Consider the following 22,830-nt stretch of genomic DNA (forward strand, 5'->3'; position numbering starts at 1 on the left):
CCTCCCCTCAGTACAAGAAACACAGCTAAACTTGGGAGCAACTCACATCAGCATCATCCATGACTGTTCCAGTGGTAGTTCCATCTACTGTGGGGCTGGAGCTGGTGGAAGTGTCATAGTCCAGGGTGACTATCAAGACTTGGGCAGCCTGCTCCACCAGGGGTTCACGATAGTCCGAGAAGAGCAAGTGGTTATATGGGATCCCATAGCCCACTGGATCATAAGCACAGACGATATTCAAGAGGGAAGTGAACAGTGGAAGCGCATGCCTAAAAGAGGATCCAACATGTTCAAGAAGTTGCACTGGGGATGAAAAACTCTTCAAAGCTTTCCAAAAGGCAGCCGTACTTTCTATAAGGTGTGCATTCTGTTAGCATTGATTCACTTCTATGTGAAAGGGTAGAAACCTGTATGCCTCAGGGACAGCATGGATTAGTGAAAAGGGGGGGGGGGAGAGACACTTATTCTGAGGCATCTGATATTTTTAGATTATTCTTCCTAGCCATCTAGATAAATGAAGCATTATTCCATAATTGTTTCAACATAAACTTGAATTGAACCATTATAACCCATACAGCTGTAATAAAAAAAAAATATTTCATCGCTACTTAAGTGCTGCTGTTATACAAATCTTCTACTGTATAAAATAGTTGGTCAAAGTGCTTGTGGCATCACTAGCAATATGCAATTAAAACATACCCTATCCCTTTAACAAAACATTTTCCCAAAGCAATTTACAACAGACAATAAAAAAATAGCACCCACTCATATACCATGCAATTTTATGAGCATAAAGGAGTTTATTTGTTTTCCTGCTTTACAGAGACGTTCCTCCTGCCATGGTAACAGGCAGTGAAATGCTCTTATTGCTCTCTCTTTTTTTAAGGGCAGTGGGGAAAGAAGTGGACATCATCAAAACTACCTCTTTCATAGACAACGAAGGGCTGCCTTTTGTTTTAATTCTCTGAGGCTAAGCACTCTTCCTCTCCAACACTGCTTTGTGTGTATGATTAAGTCTTTTTTTAAGTGGCACAAGGCTTACTTACACACTTGGCACTTGCTCCCTTCCATTACATGGGGACAGAAATAGCACTGTCACTGGAGCTTGCTCCACCACAGTGCTAAGAATAAAAAACCATTTTGAATCATCTGCAAAGGCAAGCATGAAAAAAGCTGCCAGCAACTGATTTTATCACATCAACTGATGTAGCAAAAGGAAAGCAATACCACTCAGCTCAGGAGTGCTGGTTGGATAAATCCAGTCATATTCTAGACCAATGAAGGCGCTTAAGCCTTTTGAAAGGCAGAAGACTGCAAGATATGAACACCAGAGGGCAGGCATTCACCAGGAATCAAGGATTGCAAGCCAGGTATAACCAACAACATACAGTGGTCAGAATATTTGAAGCCACAATTGGAAACCAATATAGAAAGTCCACCCTGTCTACCTTTCTTGTACTTCAGAAATTGGAGTACAGTACAGTGAACTTCAACTTCCAGTATGAGGCGTAGAATATATCACCTATTTGGGCAACACGTGTGAGTTGTAAATAAAGCTAGGCAAGTGTGGACATCCGTAAGGCAGATATAGTGAAACACCCACAAAAGGGGGTGGGGGTGGGGACACATGCAGAAGAGAGATACCATGTCTATAGAACAGGCATCCCCAAACTCAGCCCTCCATATGTTTTTGGGACTACAGCTCCCATCATCCCTAGCTAACAGGACCAATGGTCAAGGATGATGGGAATTGTAGTCCCAAAACATCTGGAGGCCCGAGTTTGGGGATGCCTGCTATAGAACTTCTTAGGCTAACAGATTTGGATTAAACCATATTGCTCCAAAGTATCCACCACATACAGTCAGCTACCTCTTACCTATTCTCCGTGGAGCAGAAAAACTGGACCCAGGGATTTGAGTTGCTATCTGAGGAGGGGGGCAGGTACATGACCTCTGAGAAACAAGTCAGCAGGAGCTTCAGGAGCTCTGTCCTGAAAAACACAACAGCAAGAAATCCCAGTTGCATGAGGCTGTAAGGAATGGAGAGCTAATGGAGGGGTAGTTTCGGATTCTCTGTTACGATGTAAACTGAGCAACCTTTCATCAACCACCAGCTTAATATACATTACTAACTGCATTTTTCTTCATGTTGGCATTTGTAAGTGGTCACTGAGAAGTTTTCTTCAAAGACATGCTTTTTCTAGGAGCGCTTATTCCTTTAGCCATCAGGAGCCACTTATGCACTCTCCCATTCACAGTAAGTAGCTATTAGCAGACAGATCCTGAAGCTGAGACTCCAACACTTTGGCCACCTCATGAGAAGAGAAGACTCCCTGGAAAAGACCCTGATGTTGGGAAAGATGGAGGGCACAAGGAGAAGGGGATGACAGAGGACGAGATGGTTGGACAGTGTTCTTGAAGCTACCAACATGAGTCTGGCCAAACTGCGGGAGGCAGTGGAAGACAGGAGTGCCTGGCGTGCTCTGGTCCATGGGGTCACGAAGAGTCGGACACGATTAAACAGCAACAAACATTGTGGCTTTTGTTTGGCCCTATTCCATGGAGCCCATCTAAGCAAAACAGTGACAGCGGGGGGGGGGGGGGGGGAATGCAATGCAATGCCCGATGTAGCCTTTGCATTAGCACTGTTAGCTTGTGCAGCTTCATATATCGATGATGCCTTGGTTTTCATATTCTATCAGAGACCATCTAGAATGTGGACTTGAGTAGAAAAAAAAACACCTCTCCATATATGAAATTAATTTAGTCCTAGTCTTCAATACCATAAGGTTATTAGCACCTAGTTTTCGCCCATACAAAGAAAGGTCTATTGAGATGCTCACATTTCTGTATAGTGCCAATCATCCTGCCAGCTCTCCTTTTGTCTCTTCTGGAGTATTTTTTGATGTTCTTACCTGTTCAAGTCGTAGTTGTAGCTGGGCTGTGGGGAGTGAGCAAACCCAACACCAGCCTCCCAGATGTATTCACAGCTGTCAATTGCATGGATATCCTCAGCTGTGTCCTGGAAAAGAAGTCAGGAGATGAAAGATAAATACTCATGCAAACCGGAAGTGGGATTTACTTTGTCTTTTTACTAGCAGAGGCTCCTGCTGAATCTTCCAGCTGAATGAATGGCCAGGATAACCAAGATCTGGGTAAATACCTCCTTATGCCAATGATCTCTTGTATATAGATTAAGAGGATCTGAGAGTTTCAAGCAGCAGAGAAGCGATATAGGGCTACTAGGGATAGACCAATCAGTCTATTTCCAGTCCTTGCTGATTTACTATGTGTTGGTTCAGAAGTCTGTTGTCTGCCCTTTTCCAAAGTTGTTTAAAATCCACACAAAAACATTATGAATTCAGATACATAATTAAATACATATTTCTCACAAAATAGGTGTTTAAATACACAGAGCAGGATTCAACTAATGAGTCCCATCAGGAGATGCCTGCACAAGGATTTCCACTTGTGCAATAGGGCTTCTCCTCTTTCTTCCCTCCCATGCCCTTCAAAATTGGCTCGGGGAGGTGGGAGTTGGGAGAACCCCAAAAACAACACATGGAAGGAGAGTGGGGTGTCGTTCTATTTGGAAAGCTGAAATGTTTGCATTGACAGAACAACTGTAATAGCCCAAGGTTGAATTCCTCCCACAGTTTATGCCAATGAGTGAATTTCTAATCGTCTTTAATCCTAAAACACATGTTAACAAATTTTGGTACGTTTTTGAGCCAAGAACCGTATTGCAAAACTTGGAGAAGCACGAAATCCAAAACATAGTCATGTTCCAATCTGCATATTAGCCCAGCAGACGTAAGTGAAGCCACTTAAAAATGCAGAACAAACAAAATTCACTTCCGGCCTTGAATGCCACACATCGCAACACACAGCCATGTTATGTTTTGTTTTTGTAGGAACTGAGGATGTATACATTTATATTAGTTTACAATTTAGAGAGGCAAAGTTATGACAAGATTGTTCCATTAGTGCCATAGGGCTTCCTTTCCCCATGTGCCCCTGGTACCCACAATCACACCCACAAAGGAGATGAGGGGGGCACAGGGGTGTGTGGTGAGAAAAGAGGAAGCCCTGTTGTGCAGGTGGAAGTCCTCGTGCTAATGGAATGACTCCGTTGAATATAACTGAAAATGTGTGGCTATTTTCAATCTTCTGTTTAGATGATCACGTCATGCATCTGGGAAGCTGGCATCTGGTCCAAAAAAGCTTATGGTACAAGAAATGATGCCACAAGACTCTGTTATTTCTAATCTTGCATTCTGGACTATCATCTAGGACAAATCAGGTAGTCTCAGACATGTTTAGTAGCAAACAGATCCCACAATAGTGTAGTTAGCCACAAATAGCTCTTCTTCTATACAGAAAAGGGCACATTCCAATACTAGTTCATCCATATTCTTGCTGCCGCTTTTCAAGGCCAATAAATCATTACTCACATGAAGACCCCCTTCCCACCAGCACACACTGAAAACAGTTATAAATTTAAGAAGCTTTTCCTTTGTATTCAGCTTTATTAAGGTTGACCACTTTGCCCTTCTCTTATTTTTTTTTGGCAGCAACACGCTCTATTCTGTGCCACAAACAAATCACTGGGACCACTTTTATGGAAACAAGCAGCTATTGAATACAGTGGCGTTTTATTTTGCTTTTCAGGAGCAGCTGAGGCAAAAGGGGCCTCAGATTAACGTGCTCAAATTAAGGGCATCTGGCATCATTAAAACAAATCATTCCGGTGCTTTAATTAAGAAAGTTCTGTGTTATCCTTTCCCTGGCACACACGGAGTGGCATTTACAATTCTTGCCCAATGCCTCAGAATTTCCATTATATAATGGTCAACCTCACACATCCCAACACAGAGACAGGACAACAGTTTGAATGGCTGGAGCGGCAACCAACTCTGCCTGCCTAAGGCACAATCATGCAGAGCATCGCCTTCTGTAGAGGAGTACAACTTTTAAGCTCAATCCAACAGCTGCAATCTCCCCATGGAGCCAACATTTCACTGAAGGCAAATAATCAAATAAGTTTTTTGGGGTATTTGCAAGTCACTCAAGGCTTTTAAAAATCTCTCTCAGACGTAAGTTCAATCAGCAGAATTAAAAAAGAAGCATGGCATAAAATGTGTCCAGCGAGCTAAAGGATACTTCTGCCGAGCTAACCTTGCCTCAATTAGAACGCCAATGAAAGAAGCAAGATGGTGCAATGATCACAATGGCTGAGACACAGTAATGGGGACAGTATCAGCAACCCAGTTAAAGGTTCACTCAACAATACCACAACACTCTGCCAGCAATACTCCTTGGACAGTTTGTACCAGGCAACTCCAATTTAGTTTTTCCAAGAACAGCACAAAACTCATGGAAGAGAAAAGCTTCCTAATTTGACAGAACAGGCCAAATAGTCCGACTCTATTTACATCACTTACTCCTCTGCAGCTTGAAAGCATCATGCAGTGGGGAAGAGAGGCAGAAGGATCATGTGGTGCTCCCGAACCCCTACAACCAACTTGGTTTTGAAACCAGTGTAGATTCCTTAACACAATAACTGGTGCTAGCCTTTGCAGGGTGGTGCGTTGCTATAGCTGAGGATGGAGGGCAATTTCATCCCATATGCATTTTAAGCAAATGGCACAAATGTGCGCTGGCAAGAAAATAATTGTATATTTAAATTTGCACTTCTATGAATTTCATGACCTAGTTCTTAGATCGAAAGCATATGAAATGTGTAAAAAGCATATTTTGGGGTAAAAAAAATCCGTTTAGAAATGTACTTATTGTATTTTGGTAGTCTATTTTAAAAAATAAATAATTCACAGATTAATGAGTAAATATAATGGATTTATGAATGTATGAGAGACTGACATATTAAACTGATTCACCCATATCTAGTTACATCAGGTGTTCAGAGGCTAGCCATGTAGAAAATTATTTTCAAGCACACCCCACCAAATAGGAAGGCAGAGGGGGTAGATTCAGCATTAGTCACACTAATTTTCCCATACATGAGTCACTATTCTGCAGTCAACAGCTGTTCAATATTGCTGGAGGCCCTTAGAATGATGCACTATGACAAGAGTAATTTCTACCCAACACGCAGAGGTCTGTGCAAGAACCCTTGCCATCAAAAGAAGCCACAGGCTACACATATTGTACCAAGGCTCTTCCACAGAGTCAAAGTGCACCCGTCCATTTTCATTTTTAAAAAGTCCTTGCTAATAGTATTTAATTATTGTGTATTATGCATGCCTGTTACCAAATAGCCTCAAGATGAATTACTACTTAAACATGTTAAAATATGACAAAGGAAAAGGAAAGAAATGTAAAAACAAGCTTTTGGAGATTATTGCAGTGTGCCATGCCAAGGGATCGGAAACCAAAAGGTAATTTTTAAAAAAAACAGATATCTGAAAGATTCACAATTATGATTTTTATGGGTTCATCAAATTTTGGGTCATCAGTCTAATGTTAAATGCACTATGTTTACCATGCTACTTGCAAATGGAATACGAACTCATGGAGAAGCATACTATGCCCTACACCCAACACTGAGTTAGGCAAACCTGTTGCGTAAGCATGCCTAGGTATGCGGAATTGGGACCTATAGGAGTGGATATTTTCTGTTACCTTCTAAGCAGGGCTTTATTCAAAACTCACAGTGCAATCCTAATCATGACTACTAAGTATTATTGAGCTGCAACCGTAACCTGTCAGGATAGAACAAAATCAAATTATTGAACTCACCACATTGTTTTTTCGGTGGCTCTGGACAGTGAATTCTGGACAAAAGAGCAAATCCGCAATGGCCAGAAGCAGTGACTCAGCGAGAGGCCTAGCATTTTCATCATCTTCGTCTCCCTGCAATCAAAGGATAAATCGCAGCATACTCAATCTGATCTTTACACTGACTGCAAAGCAACATTACTTAATTCACTTAGCTTTCTTTGGAAGCACACAAAACACGTGTGTTGGAATAGGTTCTACCAAGAGGCACTGGTGCAGGATTCAGAAAAAGCCAAAACTATGGAGGAGGAGAAAATGCAACAGAGGCAAACCCTAAAAGAGGCAGTGCTACTAAGGGAGAGGGTGCCAATGTGGTCTAAACCACAGAGCCCCTTGGGCTTGCCGATTAGAAGATCGGTGGTTCGATTCCCGAGATGGGTTGAGCTCCTGTTGCTCTGTTCCAGCTCCTGCCAATCTAGCAGTTTGAAAGCATACCTGTGCAAGTAAATAAATAGATACCGCTGTGGTGGAAAGGTAAACGGCGTTTCCGTGCGCTCTGGATTCTGTCACTGTGTTCTGTTGTGCCAGAAGCGGTTTAATCATACTGGCCACATGACCTAGAAAGCTGTCTGTAGACAAACACTGGCTCCCTCAACCGGAAAGCGAGATAAAGTGCTGCACCCCACAGTCACCTTTGACTGGACTTATCCGTTCAGGGTCCTTTACCTTTACCTACCTTTACTGAGTTATGTGAAGCAACATGCTTATTTTTATTTAGAACCAGGCCTATTTCTATGGGTAAGGGCTGTGAACACAGTCTATTTATAGGATAAATATAAGGAGTTGTTGTTGTTGTTTAGTCGTTTAGTCGTGTCCGACTCTTCGTGACCCCATGGACCAGAGCACGCCAGGCACTTCTGTCTTCCACTGCCTCCCGCAGTTTGGTCAGACTCATGTAGGACACAGCTTTTTCCACGTTCTAGCTGAGGAAGCAAGTCTAAGCACTAACATTTTTTCTTGGGACCACCCAATGGCAGCCTGACCAAGGTAGGAATTGAAACAAAGGGTTTATTTACATATCGTCCACAGCTTTCTCTCAAATTACATTTTACCTATCTGCAGTTTCTGAGCACCTTTGCTCTGCAGACCACATGAAGCGTGTTACTGTGTCCAGAAGTTTTCTTTGGCAAGTGAATAGCTTTGTGCTGCTGCGCTTCCCCTTGTGTTTTTAGTTTTCTAAATAAATTCACATGTACAAGTTTCCATGTAACTAAAACTCAGGATGAAATATAAAGCTGTCTTAGAGGAGTAGAACTGGAAAGTGCACCTTATCAGTTTGTTTTTTTAAAATGATGGGATTACACAAGCACAGCCAAATACTCCTGGATAGGTAAGCAAATGATTGAGTTATTTAACTGGAAATAAAAGTCTGGAGGGGGGGAATGTAACAGGCAAATTAAATTTTTAACAAGAATTATTGTTATTAAAACCACACAATGGTCAGGTGTGGTTAAGAGCAAATGGTAGAATATGGTTGTGGCTACCAGCCATAATAGCTGAAAATGGCGACTCCATGTTTAGAAGCAAGTCACCCCAATGAGGGGATGGCTATCTTCATCATGCCGTACTTGTAAGCTTCCCAGGAGCATCCGGCTAGCCACTTTTGGAAACAAAATGCTGAGCTACAGGGACCTTTAGCTGCATAACAAGCCAATGCTTATGTTTTAGCACAAGCCATGCATATGAAGAAAAAGGAGCATTCATGCAGCCCATGATCTACATCATAATTGCAAAACCTACTGATGCATTATCTATAATTATTATAAATATCTTACCCACATAGAAAATATAGGGCTTTCGCTCAGTGGAACACAATATATCCCAAAGTATCACACAAAAGTACAAAGTTAATGTAGACTATGCATTGCCAAAAAAATGGCTGCAAATGAGCCCAAATGTCCTTGGTCAAATAATTTAACATCAGGGCTACTTTGGCTTCAAATACATTACTGTATTCTAGAATCTAGTCATTGCACGATCAGACCTTAAACAGAAGCATATAGTTCTTATGTTGCTGAATGATCTGTGAGAAATGTGTTATAGAGGCAGGGAGTTATTCAGCAAGAAGATGCTCTGAGTTTTGCTGGGGCAAAGCAAGTCTCTTCCTTCAGCGGCCCAAGTGCTTCCAGGCATCCAAATCAAGCCCTATTCTTCTATCTCAGCGCTGGTGCTTCAGTCACAAGTCTGCAGCTGTTTCCAAGGGAACCATACATCCCCTCTGCAGGCCTGTAGCACTGCCACTCAAAGCTCATCCTGGATCTCATACTCTCCTCCAGCGGAGGGGGAGGGACAGGGGCTTATCTGTGACAGCCAGGCCTGTATCAGCCTGTGCATGACACAGAGCCCTTCACTCATGGCAAGCAGGCTAGACTACAATAATGACCTGCATTGATCCGACGTCGTCTAGTACCATAACGGGGCAACCAATAAAAGCATACCAAGTGCAGAAATAGAAAACAAAAGAGATGGAAACCGGCTGGCTGCCCTTCCATTCAGCTTTGAAATCAGAGAAGGAAAAATAGTCTCTAAGAATCTTAAGGGCAAAAGCATCAAATCGATTAATCACAGACATCTGTTATTGTTAACATGGGATGGATTTAACACAGAGCCGTGGCCTTCAGTGGAACATACAATGCACAGCTCTTGAGGTAAGCACCAATTACAATCTCCAGCTTAAGCTCCACTGAAATGAATAGGCAGAATTATACTATCACAGTTGTGCTCTTATAACTCCTGCTCCTTTTAACGGGTCTAGCCTAGAAGAAACTCCTGAAAAAGAACAGAGTCCATAAATTGACCCCCATAAATTATTTGATGTTATTTAGTCAACAAAAACATTTTCATACATGTTCCCAATATTTCAACTACAGTCAAACCTCAGGTTACAGACGCTTCGGGTTATGTGTTTTCGAGTTGTGCACCGTGCCGAACCCAGAAGTACTGGAACAGGTTACTTCTGGGTTTCGGCAATCATGCTTTGCACATGCACATAAGCACCGAATCGTAACCCGAGCGTGCACAGATGCGACACTGCGGGTTGCGAACACTGCGGGTTGCGAACATGCCTCCTGCATGGATCACATTCGCAACCCAAGCATCCACTGTATTGCATTTGACCAATTTAATAATTTAAAATGTTATTGGAAAGTCAACACATTTAAACAGGTTGGCAGTCTGTAGGAGGATGAACTATAGTAAAGCAAAATGAGGCAAGAAAGCACCACCATGCTGTACATAGGCTGTAATTGGCAGTGGGGATTATTTTTAAGCAAGTCCTTCTGCAGATATGGTGTGGAAACAGATTTCCGTGGCATTCTCAGTTTAACAATTTGCAAAAACAAAAATCCCACCAACAACTCAAAAACACATAAAATGGTTTCATCCTGTGTTGCTTATGGCTACAAAACTGCAGTTAGTAAAACAAAACGAAAATGTTCCAAATTCTACGAGCAAAGCCCAAATGAGAAACCAAATCAATAAAACATGCAAAGTGGCTGAATGCTCAATATTTGGTTGCAGAAATTTCTGTGCTTTGTCAGATTTAAATTCCTTGACAGAAGTGGGAGGTTTAGAGACTAGAATGGCATTATAGAAGTCAAAAGCAAATAATTTTTATTACGCATTCGGGGAAAGTGGGCATAAACAACTCACAAACTGATTGCTTCCAGACAATGTGAAGAAGTCCGCCCCACTTAGTGTTGCACTGGGGTTAGCCCTCTTCAGTACTTCCTGCACATTTTCCAAGTCCCATTTTCTAAGGCCAATGCAGAGAACACATTTCAAGTGTTCAACACAATTTACACCCACCACATCCCTATTCCCACAAACACTTGGTCTGCACACATAGTCTTTGAGGAAGATAAATTAAGAATGCCACCAGCCATCTCTTCAGGAGAAGGAAATGGATTTGGATTCAGTCCTTTCACCTCTCCACCCAAGCCAAACAACTGATTTGTAGGATTTTAATATTATTTTTTTGAAGGTTCAAAGCAAGGTTTTGGCATTGGTATACACAGCCGTATACAGCTTGGGACCAGGATAACTTGAAGTTTCTACATCCCAGCTGATCATATATGTATATATGATCATATGTGTTGTTATTGTAAATAACAACAACAACACCTGAAACTACTGAGAGTATGTCTGAACCCTGAAAACTATTGTGATTGTGATTGTTGGCTCTGAATAAGCATGACTTGGAACAAGAGATCAATAGTACAGTCAGTCCTTGCCATTTTTCACTGGCACTGCAGACCAAAATTACTCCTTAGCAGGCTATTGCAGATGCTGAGTAAGATGCAACATTCAGCAACGAAAAGCACCTTAGGTTGTCCTTCCGAGGACATCAGCAGTCTAGGTTCATTTAATTTTCTTCCCTCCCATCCCATTTATAGATAGAATGAATTTCAAGACAATTCTTCAACACCAGGTATTGTTTTGAGAATGACCAGCTTTCCCTTGAGATGCCCATGGATGAAAGTTAGTTTAAAAGATACAGGCTTGGACAAAACAAGGTGCCTGCTTTACAAGTCTTTCCATTATGAGCCTCCAGTCCTCCATTAAATATGTTTCAGCGCTTCATTTAAGAAGGTAGAAATGGTGCCAGGATCAGAGCAAACCAAGCAACACAGTGCAGGCATGCCTAGGCCTGGGTGAAGTTTTCCTACCTCTAGATAAATATAATTTAGTGGTTAAAATAAATTAATCATTACATTTTGATTAAGAAGTAGCCCTGCCTCCTTCATCTGTTTGAAAGCAGTAGTACAATTCAATAGATACATACCCCTCCTCGACCTGCTCCAGGAACGGTTGACCAGAAAAAGCCTCTCCAGTCGGGATCCTCAAAGATATAGGGTAGGATGCGGGTCAACAGGCGGCTACAGTTCAGGACAATCTGCTTTTCCTTATCAGAGTGACAGCCACTCTCAGCTCCCTGCACCAGCTTTTCCACTGCCTGGAACAAATAAGGTAAAGCAAATGACAAGAACCACTGGCATGCAGACACGAATTATTGCCACAGATAATGCATGTTTTCAAATGGCTTACTGCAGCAGCAGCAGCATTTAATAAATGCATAATTATTTATTATTAGTGCTGGCCTCTGTTTGAACGTAATAGGTAACATCCAATGTTTCCATCCCATTAGCACAACAGATTTCCATTCGTTTAACAGAACTTGCCCTTCCTTCCCCCACCCAAATTTGCTTTTGGAACAGATTTTGAAGAGGGGGGAGCAGGGGAAAGGGAAATACTTTTGTGAGCATTTAAATCTGATCATGCAATGCTGTATGTTTCCCAATACTGAAATCCATCTGAAAAAGACGTTTTTTCTGAGAATGTGACAATTTAGTAAAGGGTGGGGGAGAGAAAGACTTTCAAGACTTAGAAGTGTGTAATCAAAATCTTACTTTCTTCCTTGGTGTTGAAAAATGACTGAAGATGAATATGCTGCTCTATGAGAAGTGCTCTTAACAAGTGCCAAGCATAATGGAAGAGGTGGGAAATATAGATCCAGCTGGTCAATAGATTTGTAAAGTGTGGGGAGAGAGCATGCCAGACTTCCAAGATAAATACCTGAGATCAAGTTAATATCACTGTTTTTCAGGAACAAGGTCACTGACTCCAGTATAACCCTACCAGCAGCAGTCCATGCTAGCTTCTATTTTTGTAGTTATCATCTGATATTCCCAGATACATTTTTAGTGGAGGGAGAAAAGCTTTGGTCTGCAGTATGGTATGCATTAATCTTGAAAGTGAACTCATATTTGAATTGGAAATGCAAAGTACATTTTGAGGATCAATATGCCACTTCCAGCTCTTGGAGAACTATCAGAAATGGTTTAACATGACTGCTTACACAGTTTGAATAGCATGCATCCAGCCCGGTGATTTGCAAGGTATGTAAAGTCATATTAAATAAAGTGCTCTGCAGGTAAATACTGCATAGTGGACTAGCAATAGTCCAATCTACAAGTATTGGTAGATACAAATAGGTTCCTCTTTCCTCCGTTTACCAAAGAGTAAAAGAAGAGGGAAAACCTCATATATTAAAAGTATTTTCAATGTCTGAACGACATTCCAGACTAGAGAAGTTGAAGTTCCTATTGCTGAATATGGGACAACTCTCCTAGGATACATCTTAGTGGTATGCAATTATCATAATATTCTACTGTGCCACATACATGTACAGAAAAAAGACAGACCCGCTTGCTTATTTTCTACACCTGAAAGCAAGAAACTACAAATTTGATGCATATCCCCTGTCCAAGACACCCTTGTGCTGTTAAAGTCTTATCTGTTAGACAGAGAATTACAAATATTCTGCTATAATGAATAAGAAAACCTAAACAAGAAGAGATAAAACCAAAGTCTTTAACAACCGCTTCAACTTATAATGCAAGGGTTTAAACCTGGTATACAATATGGAATAATACAAAGGGTATTTTTATAAATACTGAACTTGCTCTGGGGCTCAATTTTCTGAGGTAGGAAGTGATGTTTGTTTATTTAAGGAATGCATTCCCTGCTTTGCAATATATGTTGTGATGTGGCTTGCAATATAGATGATAGATAGATAGATGATAGATAGATAACCACATCAGAAAATGGAAATATTACAGCAACATTCATAGTGCCTGGGCCTCCTGAAATAAAACTGCTTTAACCTGCAAGATTGTCCTCCTTCAGGAGGCACAAGTAATTTACTAGAAAAGCAAGTTCTAACTTGTTTTCCTTTTCACCAGTTTCTAACTTGTTTTCCTTTTCACCAATATCATTCCCTCATCACTACATCATGTTCAGAACTAGAAAAGCATTTCCAGCAGCATTTTTTTAAGCCTCTGAGCGATCAGGTACAAGGAGTTTTTCATTCATGGTAATGATGATGACCTTTTCTTTTCCAAAGCATTTTAGGGGGAGGCTGGAAGCACAGCCACTGGTCTTCAGCCAGCCTTTCCATTTCTCTGGAGAAAACCTCTGGGACCACCCAATGGCACTCTAAGGAAAGTGAGGGAATAAGGCTAGGTAGCTGAATGCCAAGCACCAAACGTTTAAAAATAGTTCTTAAACCTAATTTTAAAATAAAATAAAAATTGGGAGGGCCAGGGGGTCTTGATCCAAGGACACCATGCTGCCTGCAGACAGCACATAGGGGACTCCAGGCTTAAAAGAACATGAGAGTCCCTATAATGGGATTCAGAGGCATAACTGAGGTCACATCTAGTTTGACCCTTAGGTCTGCTTTCCTGGGGAGGGTTAGAAAGATGGTATTCTGGGCCAGCTTAGCCTAGCAGTTACTTCGGAGCAATCTTTGCAGATTCACCAATTGCTTAATGGCAGTTTGATACCCCGCGGGCGCTGTCTGGCTTTTTTAAAAAAGAAAAGAAAAGAAAGAGAGAAAGATGGTATTCTAAAATTCACCTGGTAAATGTAACTCCTGAGCACACTTAAACTAGCAAAAGTCTGTCTGATCCTTTGATCATATGTACCAAGTATCTACAGTTGAAACACATGTGAGCTTTATAACTGGAATTCAGATCCTTGCACTCTTATTCTTGCCTTGCAGGCTACTGCTGTCCAAGACTGATTGCCATAGTTAATCCTGTTGAAGTTTAACTACAGCTTTCATGTTTGCCTACCCTGCAGGGTATTGGTGGTTTGATACTATTTCCTCTTCCAGATTACTATAAACCTCAACTAACAATGAATCTACTGAAGTATCTTTCTATGCCTTGGTGCTAATTTAAGATTATTTGGAATTATGGAGTCATTTCAAAAACTGTGCATTCCATGTGATCAGTGGTCTCTACTTAAGAGTGATGGACATCTCATTCCGGATTGGTTTACCTTTGGCCAAATGCCCCCCTTTGATTGAGCTATGTTTGTCTAACTGAATTTCACAGTGGGGGCAATACAGGAAGAAGAATGCCTTTTACCTTATAACACAAAGTAGCCAAATTTGAAGGAGATTCTTCCCTCACAGCTCTGATTTCTGCAGCAGGAACAAGAGCAAAAACATCTTGGACTGAAGTAGCTGTATCTGCCCAGAACTGGTCCCAGAACGCATCATCTGTTGCTTCTACAGGCTGAAGAGACACAAATATCAAAGGATTAAATTGATTCAGTATTTTTATGCTGCTTTTTCCAACAGCAAAGTTGAGGTCAAAGCAGCCCACAACAATAAAGATAAACACTTCCATCAGTATAATCATAGCACATCAGTATGCAAAAGCGGACCAATAAAAGACATTCAATACAAACCATGCTTCTTCAAAAATAATTTATCAGAAATGACTGCTAAGCACTAGCCCAGTGCCAGCTGACATAACTCCTATAGAAAGGGGTTTTCTCGCCCAATGCAGCAGTACAACCTGAGAAGGCAGATGGGAGTAGTCAGGTGGTCTTTAATGAAAACATACAAAACCTGGAAATGGGAATGACACTTGGGAAAGCTAAGAGCCACAGAAGACTGTTTGGAATGCAGGGAATAGGTTAAAAACACCACCACACAATTATAACCTACATTGGTTTTTGAGTTACTGGTTGAATACTTGGTGTGATCACTTTGTTTATCAAGCAGACATTTGAATGAAGTCCATGACCAAGGAACATCCAAAGCCATCCAACCAAATCAACCCAATAATACTGACCAGTTGGACAAATGTAAATGCATTATTAATAAAATAATAGAGGATCTTGGAGAGACACAAGTAGGGTGGAAAAACTGAAGAGAAATGATGTAGAGAAGCTGGGAGCAAAAAGGCAAGGACTTATGGCCAATAGGAAGGGGCAAGAAGCTGTGGTGAGATTCGGCAGGTCCCTATGAAGCTACACCAACATCTCTTGTTCGTTTGTTGCAGCTTTCAAGAAAGACACTTTGACAGACACTTACTTTAATAGAAACCAATGCATGTATGGGAACAGAGCTATATACACAGGCAGAGTAACACACAGTGTTCTGGACATGGGTGCACATCTACATGCATATAATTTATGATATAGGCAACCACAAAAGTCATACTGAGCAGACTTGATTATATTGTGCCAACATAAACAGTCACTCTAAGAATACTAAGTGTACCAAGTGAAGAAGGTTTTCTCTCTTAATAAAGGAAATAAATTTCAGTCATTACAGACTCACTGAATACTACTCAGCAGGACAAGTCAAGACATCAGGTAGAATGAATATTCTATCGTGATCTTGTGTGATCTAGTAAAAGCTCCAAAAGCAAACAGCAGTTCTTGCCTAATAGCAAGTTATTCGGGGCATTCGGCAATTTCAAATTGTGTTTGGAAAGGGTGAGGAAAGGAAAGATGACTGCTTGTTTAAACAAAGACAATTTCCTGGCTTCCAATTTCCTGGCTTTACAGCAGATAAAGGCATCCAATGCCTACATTGTTAGAGAACAGTTTAAAAAGCAAGTGAGAGTGAGAAACTTTGTCATGCCTGATTAATAACTGGCTGTGATGAAGGGGCACTACCTGAGCTATTGATGGTAATGTGTCACTAAAACATAAAGACCAGAAAGCTGAAGCAGGTAAGCAAAGCATAAACTGGTAGAGCAGGTTTGTTCTGTAGTGGTTATATATTCCCATGAGATACTAATGTCAACTACCTCCCTGTCACCATCCTTAACATTCATAAAATGAGCCCCTTTGCATTCTCTAAAGTAGGCACTTAATGCAGAAAGTGTTTGCATGTTAACCAATGGGCAACACAGCAAGTCTGCATTCAGCTCCTTCTCAGTGAGGAAAGAGGAAAAGAGTGAACAATCAGAAATAAATTCGGCAGAAAAGCATATTCATGGCACTGAACTACTGAGAATCAGGAATTTTAGTGGATTGTGTGCACAGGTGTAAAATGCATTTACACTGAAATTCAGAATGATATAACCGAGTATTTAGGTAAAGAAGTGGCCCCTGACTTGATCAGAGTAACAATTACCCAGAATAAATAGGATTGGTATAACTGGGGTGCAGTGTATTATGCAACTCAAATACATCCATTACCTTGAAAAATATTCAAGTTACCAAACTCTTTTCAACATGGTCCTGGGACAAACTAATGAGCAAATCACCCACAATGCAGATGGATTAAAAATGTGACATTAAAAAAATGTGATATAAAAATGTGCATTATGCTGGATATGAAAAGGCAAGAAGAATGCAAAACCAACTGGAAGGAATATCAAATATAGTGTATTAGAATAGTAGACACAGCACTCATCAAAGAAGTGTCAGCCTTGCCTCTTCCCTAAGCTCCACCCCCCTCATAGTATCCTCTCCCACACCCTTAGGATGATATCTGTCCCACACCCTACAAAATCCCCTTCCCAACTCCCAGAACAGCCACTTTATACGAAAGGGTAGCCATTTTGTGTATGCACCCCAAGCAGTATTTTCAAGGTAGGTTGTGATCTATCCATGTTGGATGAGGGTGGATATATGAGCACTGGCCCCATGCTATTAGCTGATATACTTTCCAGCCATTGAATTGTGTTAAGATGAACCCCCACCCCTCAAAAAAAAATTGCTCTGCAAGCTTATCTAGCCAGATGGCCATGAGGAAGCCAGAGAAGGAAGTACAGTACTATATGGTCTCAAGGCAATGATTCACCAGGGACTCTGCTGAGAAGGTTGTGCGCTGGAAGAGTGTTTATTTACATGAGGAAGGTGGAGGGTGGGGAGAATTCAGTGCTGTGCACCCATTTATCCCACCACATAATATTAATTTCCTTTTATTTCCCCCACTAAGAACCATGAAAATGTAAGGATCCCTGTAGTATATTAAAAAACCATATTGAATGTTACATTTGTAAATAATGTAAAACAAAAGTATAGAACATAAAATTTTAAAAAACCAGTTTGATTCCAGATCTACCCTCTGTTTCACTGGAATGCAGTGTTTCCGGAAATACTGGATATCGTTCAGTGAATTAGGCAAAATGTCCTGGTCAGATGACTGCCAAGGGAAGGGGCCACTTCAGCGGAAAAGGCAGGTGTTCTACCTTACACTGAACAGTTTCCTGGCTGAAAAAACAGCAAGATTTTGCATTACAGAATCCTTCCCCAGGCATAAATATTTGGACTATTTATTATAGTAAACTGTTTCAATGATACTTCTTCAAATATCATGAGTATGTTTGATCCAATACTCTTTGTACAAAGCATGGGACAAGTTGGGGGCAGGGGAGAACATACTTGAGAACTATGCTTTTAGGTCACCTCCAAAGTAAGCAGAGCCCAACAAAACTACCTTAAGCTGCTACCAGACTGATGTTCAGCTGTGCCATCCTTGATATGCCAAAAAGTTTCTACCACTTCCATTAGAATTAAAATACAAAGGCATTGCAGACGAAGATATCTGAACATAACATAACCACTTGCTGCAGACATGTTGTGATATGTCTGCAAGCCTAAGAGAACCAAGGGTATTATAAGTGAGCTAATGATCAAAAGTAACTATTACCAGTGATGCATTTATGGCAAGGGGGTGGGTGTGAAACGTACCACCATCACCCCCACTACAAATGTAGCCAAGGAGCACAGCTCTTATCATATGCCAGAAAATCAATGGCTACAACCATTTGATCTCAAATCTCCATAAGTGAAATTCTAATAGGAGATATAGGAAACACAATTCTCTTATTACAGTGTAATGCTTTAAATATCTGTTTGTAAGTAAGATCCACTGAGTAAGGCAGGCCCACTGAGTTCAAAGGAACTTACTTCCAAGTAAACAGGTACATGATTGCTGCCTTAGTTGAGTATTTGAGGAAAGGGGTTAGAGCCAGGAAACATAGCTGAGGTTTAAAGTAATTACTATAAAATAAAGCAAGAGATTTAATCCAGCCCCTCCAGGAATAATCCACCCCAAACCTAGAGAAAGTGAATGTGTGTATCAAGTGGTGTGTTGCGCATTTTAGTTCTGTCTTAACAGCTTTGCTTTAACTTGAGAGAAATGAAAGGATCTACTTAAATTCCAGCTGATAATTTCCAGAGAATCAAGAGCTCTGCATAAGATTCCTGAGGAAACAGGATACATCTGCAGAAATAAGAGAATAGTGCTACCCTTTGAAACAGGAAAAGGCAACAACACACTCTTCCAAATCAGCATTAGCTAGATTTTCAAATAATGGTAACTTCATAAAGATAGCGCAATGCAGAATTTTGGACTTATATGGGAAATCTGGGTTCAAATCCTTGCTGAAGTTGGTGGTCTTGATAAAATCACCGTCTCCTAGCCTACTTATAAGTTTGGTGCAATAATAAGATGCTTTGTAACTGCCCAGAGCCCTTTATGAGGGGAAACAACCTAGAGCTGTATAAAAAGGAAAGGAGATCCTATGCTTACACCTGCAAGGTAAGACAGGTATACAAATTAGCCCGCTGAATTGTACTTAATGTTGTCAAGCAAGAAAGCCTAGTTTGACGGTAACTGCCCAAATAACTTTTGCTTCTCGTGTCTAAGGCCAGTTGCCTTGCTGAGTTCAATTGCCTAAAATTAATGCCTCTCTATTTGCTAATCCTACCCATCAGTAAAGGAGACGATAGGAGGAAGAAAGGCATGCGATAAAAAAACAACAACTATCATTTCCTCTGGAGAAAGTATTCCAGTTGCAATATAAAAAGCAATCCATCAACACTGACAGAATGCAATGGCAGGCAGCATATTTTCACCAAAGAGACTATGGAAAAGATAGCACTGCTTATTTGCAATTTGTACAAATTACATTAACATAGTAAAGACACCAGTCCCCAGGTTACAGACACACATATCCTTTCATACTGGTCACTTTTCAGGCTTTTTGAAAATTATCTCATTAGAAAACACAGACTACAGAAACTATCCATGTGCACCAAGTCCAGTTGGTTCAGATCTGCAGCCTGACATTCATAAAAAGAAATTTGAAATAGTAGGATTTATTAGGTTACACAAGGATGTGTTGTGTGTATAAATAGTCTTTATGATCATTTTTTTGTCAGTCTGTACAACAGTATGACATTATGGTATAGTTTTCATTTTGACAAAACAGTCAAAAGCAACAGCATCAAACTTCAATTCACCTATCCCTGACTGATATGAAGGATCTATGTTTTTATTATAATGGTGTAATAAACAGCAGCACCAAAATGTTACATACAGAATGCGGCTGATAAGGCAGTGCTGTATCTTACACAGATATTTTGGTGACTAGCCACAAGAAGGCCTAGTCTTACATACTGCACCTGCAGGTACTGTAGTGCCCTTCTCAAGTATGTAAATATGGGTGTTCCATCTCCTCCACCCACCTTTCCTCATGGCACAGTCTCCCTAGTACTGCTATGGAGGTTTTTAACAAACCAAGCTAGGAACACCAAACGTTCACTTTTATAAAAGGAATGAACTTGTAAAGCCAGCAAACCAAAAAAACTCCTATTTCCTTGCTGTGTACTAGCACTATGCTCAGACTGTGAAACCCAAGGAGACATTATATTTATAGGAGTAAGAATCACTGAATTTAACCGAACTTATTTCTAAGCGGAGATCTCAAAAATTGCAAAGATACTCTCTTTGTACACACACAGCAGTTTCTAATTTTTCCTTTACTCAACTGAAGGACACCGCATTAGCACTAAAAGAAAAAAATACATAATATTATATTAAACCTAAAGTATTGATTTATATTTTCCCATTATTTTTCTTTCAATATATTTGTCTTAACCTCAAGCTGGCTTACAGATTTTACAAATCTAATTATTATTTAGTGATGGGACAAGGAATGTGGGACCAGGCACAAGAAAGCCTAGTCATGCATACTGTACCTGCAGGTACAAATCAAATTATTTGGTGATGGGGCAAGGAATGTGGGACTCTCAGGATCCCTAACGGGTGCCCTTACTAGCATTCTTTTCTCCTTTGTTGGAACCTGTAGAAAAGGAACCAACAGAAAAGAAAACTTTTTCTTCATATCATGAGATCTGAACATATAATGCCTGACTCTGAAGGTCTATTTGTCCCTCCTTTCATCATAAACTCCATACAGCTAAAATGTCACCATGACTCTGCTGCAAGCAGGCCTTCCACTGCCACATTGCAGCAAATCAAAATAAGTCTGGAAAATCCATGTCACTAGAACTTCAAAATATCTCTTACTTTTACATATCTGCAGGTCCAAGTACTAGGATACTTACACTGACAATCCTAAGCAGCATTGTTATATGCCAACTAAGGGAGGTGGGTTTTTTTACAGCCTCCCTGCATTCTCACACTGTACCTGTCTCTAACCATGGTTACTAGTCCTATGCTTTTTTTGCTGGAGATGGCAAAAATCCACCAGCTGTTGCATTTTGGCCACCGTGCAACAAGCAGGGTAAAGAGAAGAATTTTGCTGAATATATTTGTTGAGAATCTTCCTCTAGCTGTAACTTTCACCTTTCAAGTACAAATAAAAGGTCTCAAGGCCCTTCCTGTCCCTTGTCAATAAGCACCACCTCACGTAGCCCAACCTGTCTGATGTTTCTAAAGTTGCGACAGCTGCTGCACTTTCCAGGACTCACTCAACTATTTGCCTGCAGGCTACTAGTTCATTACCTCTTCTCTGCGTAACAACATTTTTTGTACCCATGCACCTGACTTAAAATTTAAGGGCAAGCAAACAAAAGGCATAACCCGATTAGCTGAACACCATATGCTGTGTAACCACTAATTCCCCAAGCTTCGCTGAAAGGGTAAAAGAAAGTTACGCATCAAGGATGTGTGTACCCAAATGATTTGATTCAGTTACCCAATGCTATGAAATAGATGCATATAGGTCAACAAAACAATTCAGCATTTTGCAAACAGGCACAGCCTTGAGCCTTGGTCCTAATCGTGCTCATTTTTGACTCCAATTGTGATTACCACATTCTGTGATTGGGGAAGAGCGTCTACCATCTGGCCTGACCACATCATATTACTAGACTGCACCCTTCCAACTTTCTCCTATGCATCCTACTCTTCTCCTCAGGCCTTCTGCTCCAGTGAGGCCTTCTCCGACTGTTAGGCCCAAATCCTTGAGGCAGCCCACCTCTGTCAGCCTCTATTCCAGAACATATGGAGCTGTGGACACTGCAGGTTTTACTTGGCTGTGAGAGGCCAAGTTTAATCCTGTGGGTTGTGGAGATAACACACGGATAAGAAAGGGGGGCAATACAAATAAAGGCATGGCAGCAAGCAAATGGTTTGCAGCACAGCAATGTCTGTGAAGATAAATTGACTTAAGACCCACTTTGCAGAGGGCTCTCAAACCCAGCACTTTTCAGGTGCCTGTATGCATCTCACAAGGTCCATTCCCACCTAGATCCCCAGGATGGTGGGCTTACCCCATGTCAACACCCCCCAGAGGGAGAAAAGGGGGGTGGATCTTCCAGCGTCAGAAGCTTCCCTGTTGGATTCTGTCAAACCCCAGCCCCACGGCTTCTCCTTGGATCAATGTCCCTGCCCAGGAAGAGGACCCTTTGCCCATCAAAACCCCATTCCCCCCCCCCCAACCAACCACCTCGAAAGGCCTTTCCTTCAAGCCCCCTGCACGCCTCTCCTCCTCGCCTGCCCGAGGAGTGAGCCAGCCTCGCCGCCGATGCCTTTGATTTAAGGGGTGCTTCTCTTCCTCGCAGGCCGGCCCTGCTCAGGTGCGCTCCCACCCCCCACCCCACCCCCCCGCGCCTCACCTGCGTCTTGGTGGTGAGCTGGATCACCGCCTTCCTGAAGTTGAGCTTGGAGTCGGCGTTGCCCATCCTCCTCCCGCGCCCGGATCCGGGTCCGCTACCTGCTCGCTGCCTGTGGCGGGCCAGAGCGAGCCGCCTCCTCCTCCTCCCTCGTCGCTCGTCACCGCTAACAGCCCTCCTCTCCTTCTCCACCTCTTCCTCTCCTCGGCGCTGCGGGCTCCATCCCGGCGGCTTCGCTCACCTGCTTCCCTGGCGGCAGCGGAGGCTGCTACTCTCCCCCTCCCTCCCTCCCTCCCTGTCAAAGGGAACCGCGCAGCAGCTGATGCTGTTGCCGGTCCTGATCCCGCC

At 41.7% G+C, this 22,830-nt stretch overlaps 1 protein-coding gene across 2 annotated transcripts in view; it reads right to left on the reverse strand.

Annotated features, from left to right (window-relative positions):
- HID1 (HID1 domain containing) overlaps window positions 1-22,830 on the reverse strand; it is a 42,655-nt gene extending 19,825 nt beyond the window's left edge. For both annotated transcript variants that reach the window (XR_014153588.1, XM_081850722.1), the window contains exons 1-7: window positions 22,486-22,830; window positions 14,733-14,882; window positions 11,582-11,752; window positions 6,760-6,873; window positions 2,916-3,022; window positions 1,878-1,991; window positions 47-269 (exon numbers count right to left, since the gene is read on the reverse strand). Coding sequence is in view for 1 of the 2 variants with exons in the window: in XM_081850722.1 (XP_081706848.1) it covers window positions 47-269; window positions 1,878-1,991; window positions 2,916-3,022; window positions 6,760-6,873; window positions 11,582-11,752; window positions 14,733-14,882; window positions 22,486-22,551 (945 nt within the window). In the remaining variant the exon portion in view is untranslated. The remainder of the gene's footprint in view (window positions 1-46; window positions 270-1,877; window positions 1,992-2,915; window positions 3,023-6,759; window positions 6,874-11,581; window positions 11,753-14,732; window positions 14,883-22,485) is intronic.

Source organism: Podarcis erhardii, assembly GCF_964252035.2.
Source record: "Podarcis erhardii genome assembly, chromosome: 2".
Lineage (NCBI taxonomy): Eukaryota > Metazoa > Chordata > Lepidosauria > Squamata > Lacertidae > Podarcis > Podarcis erhardii.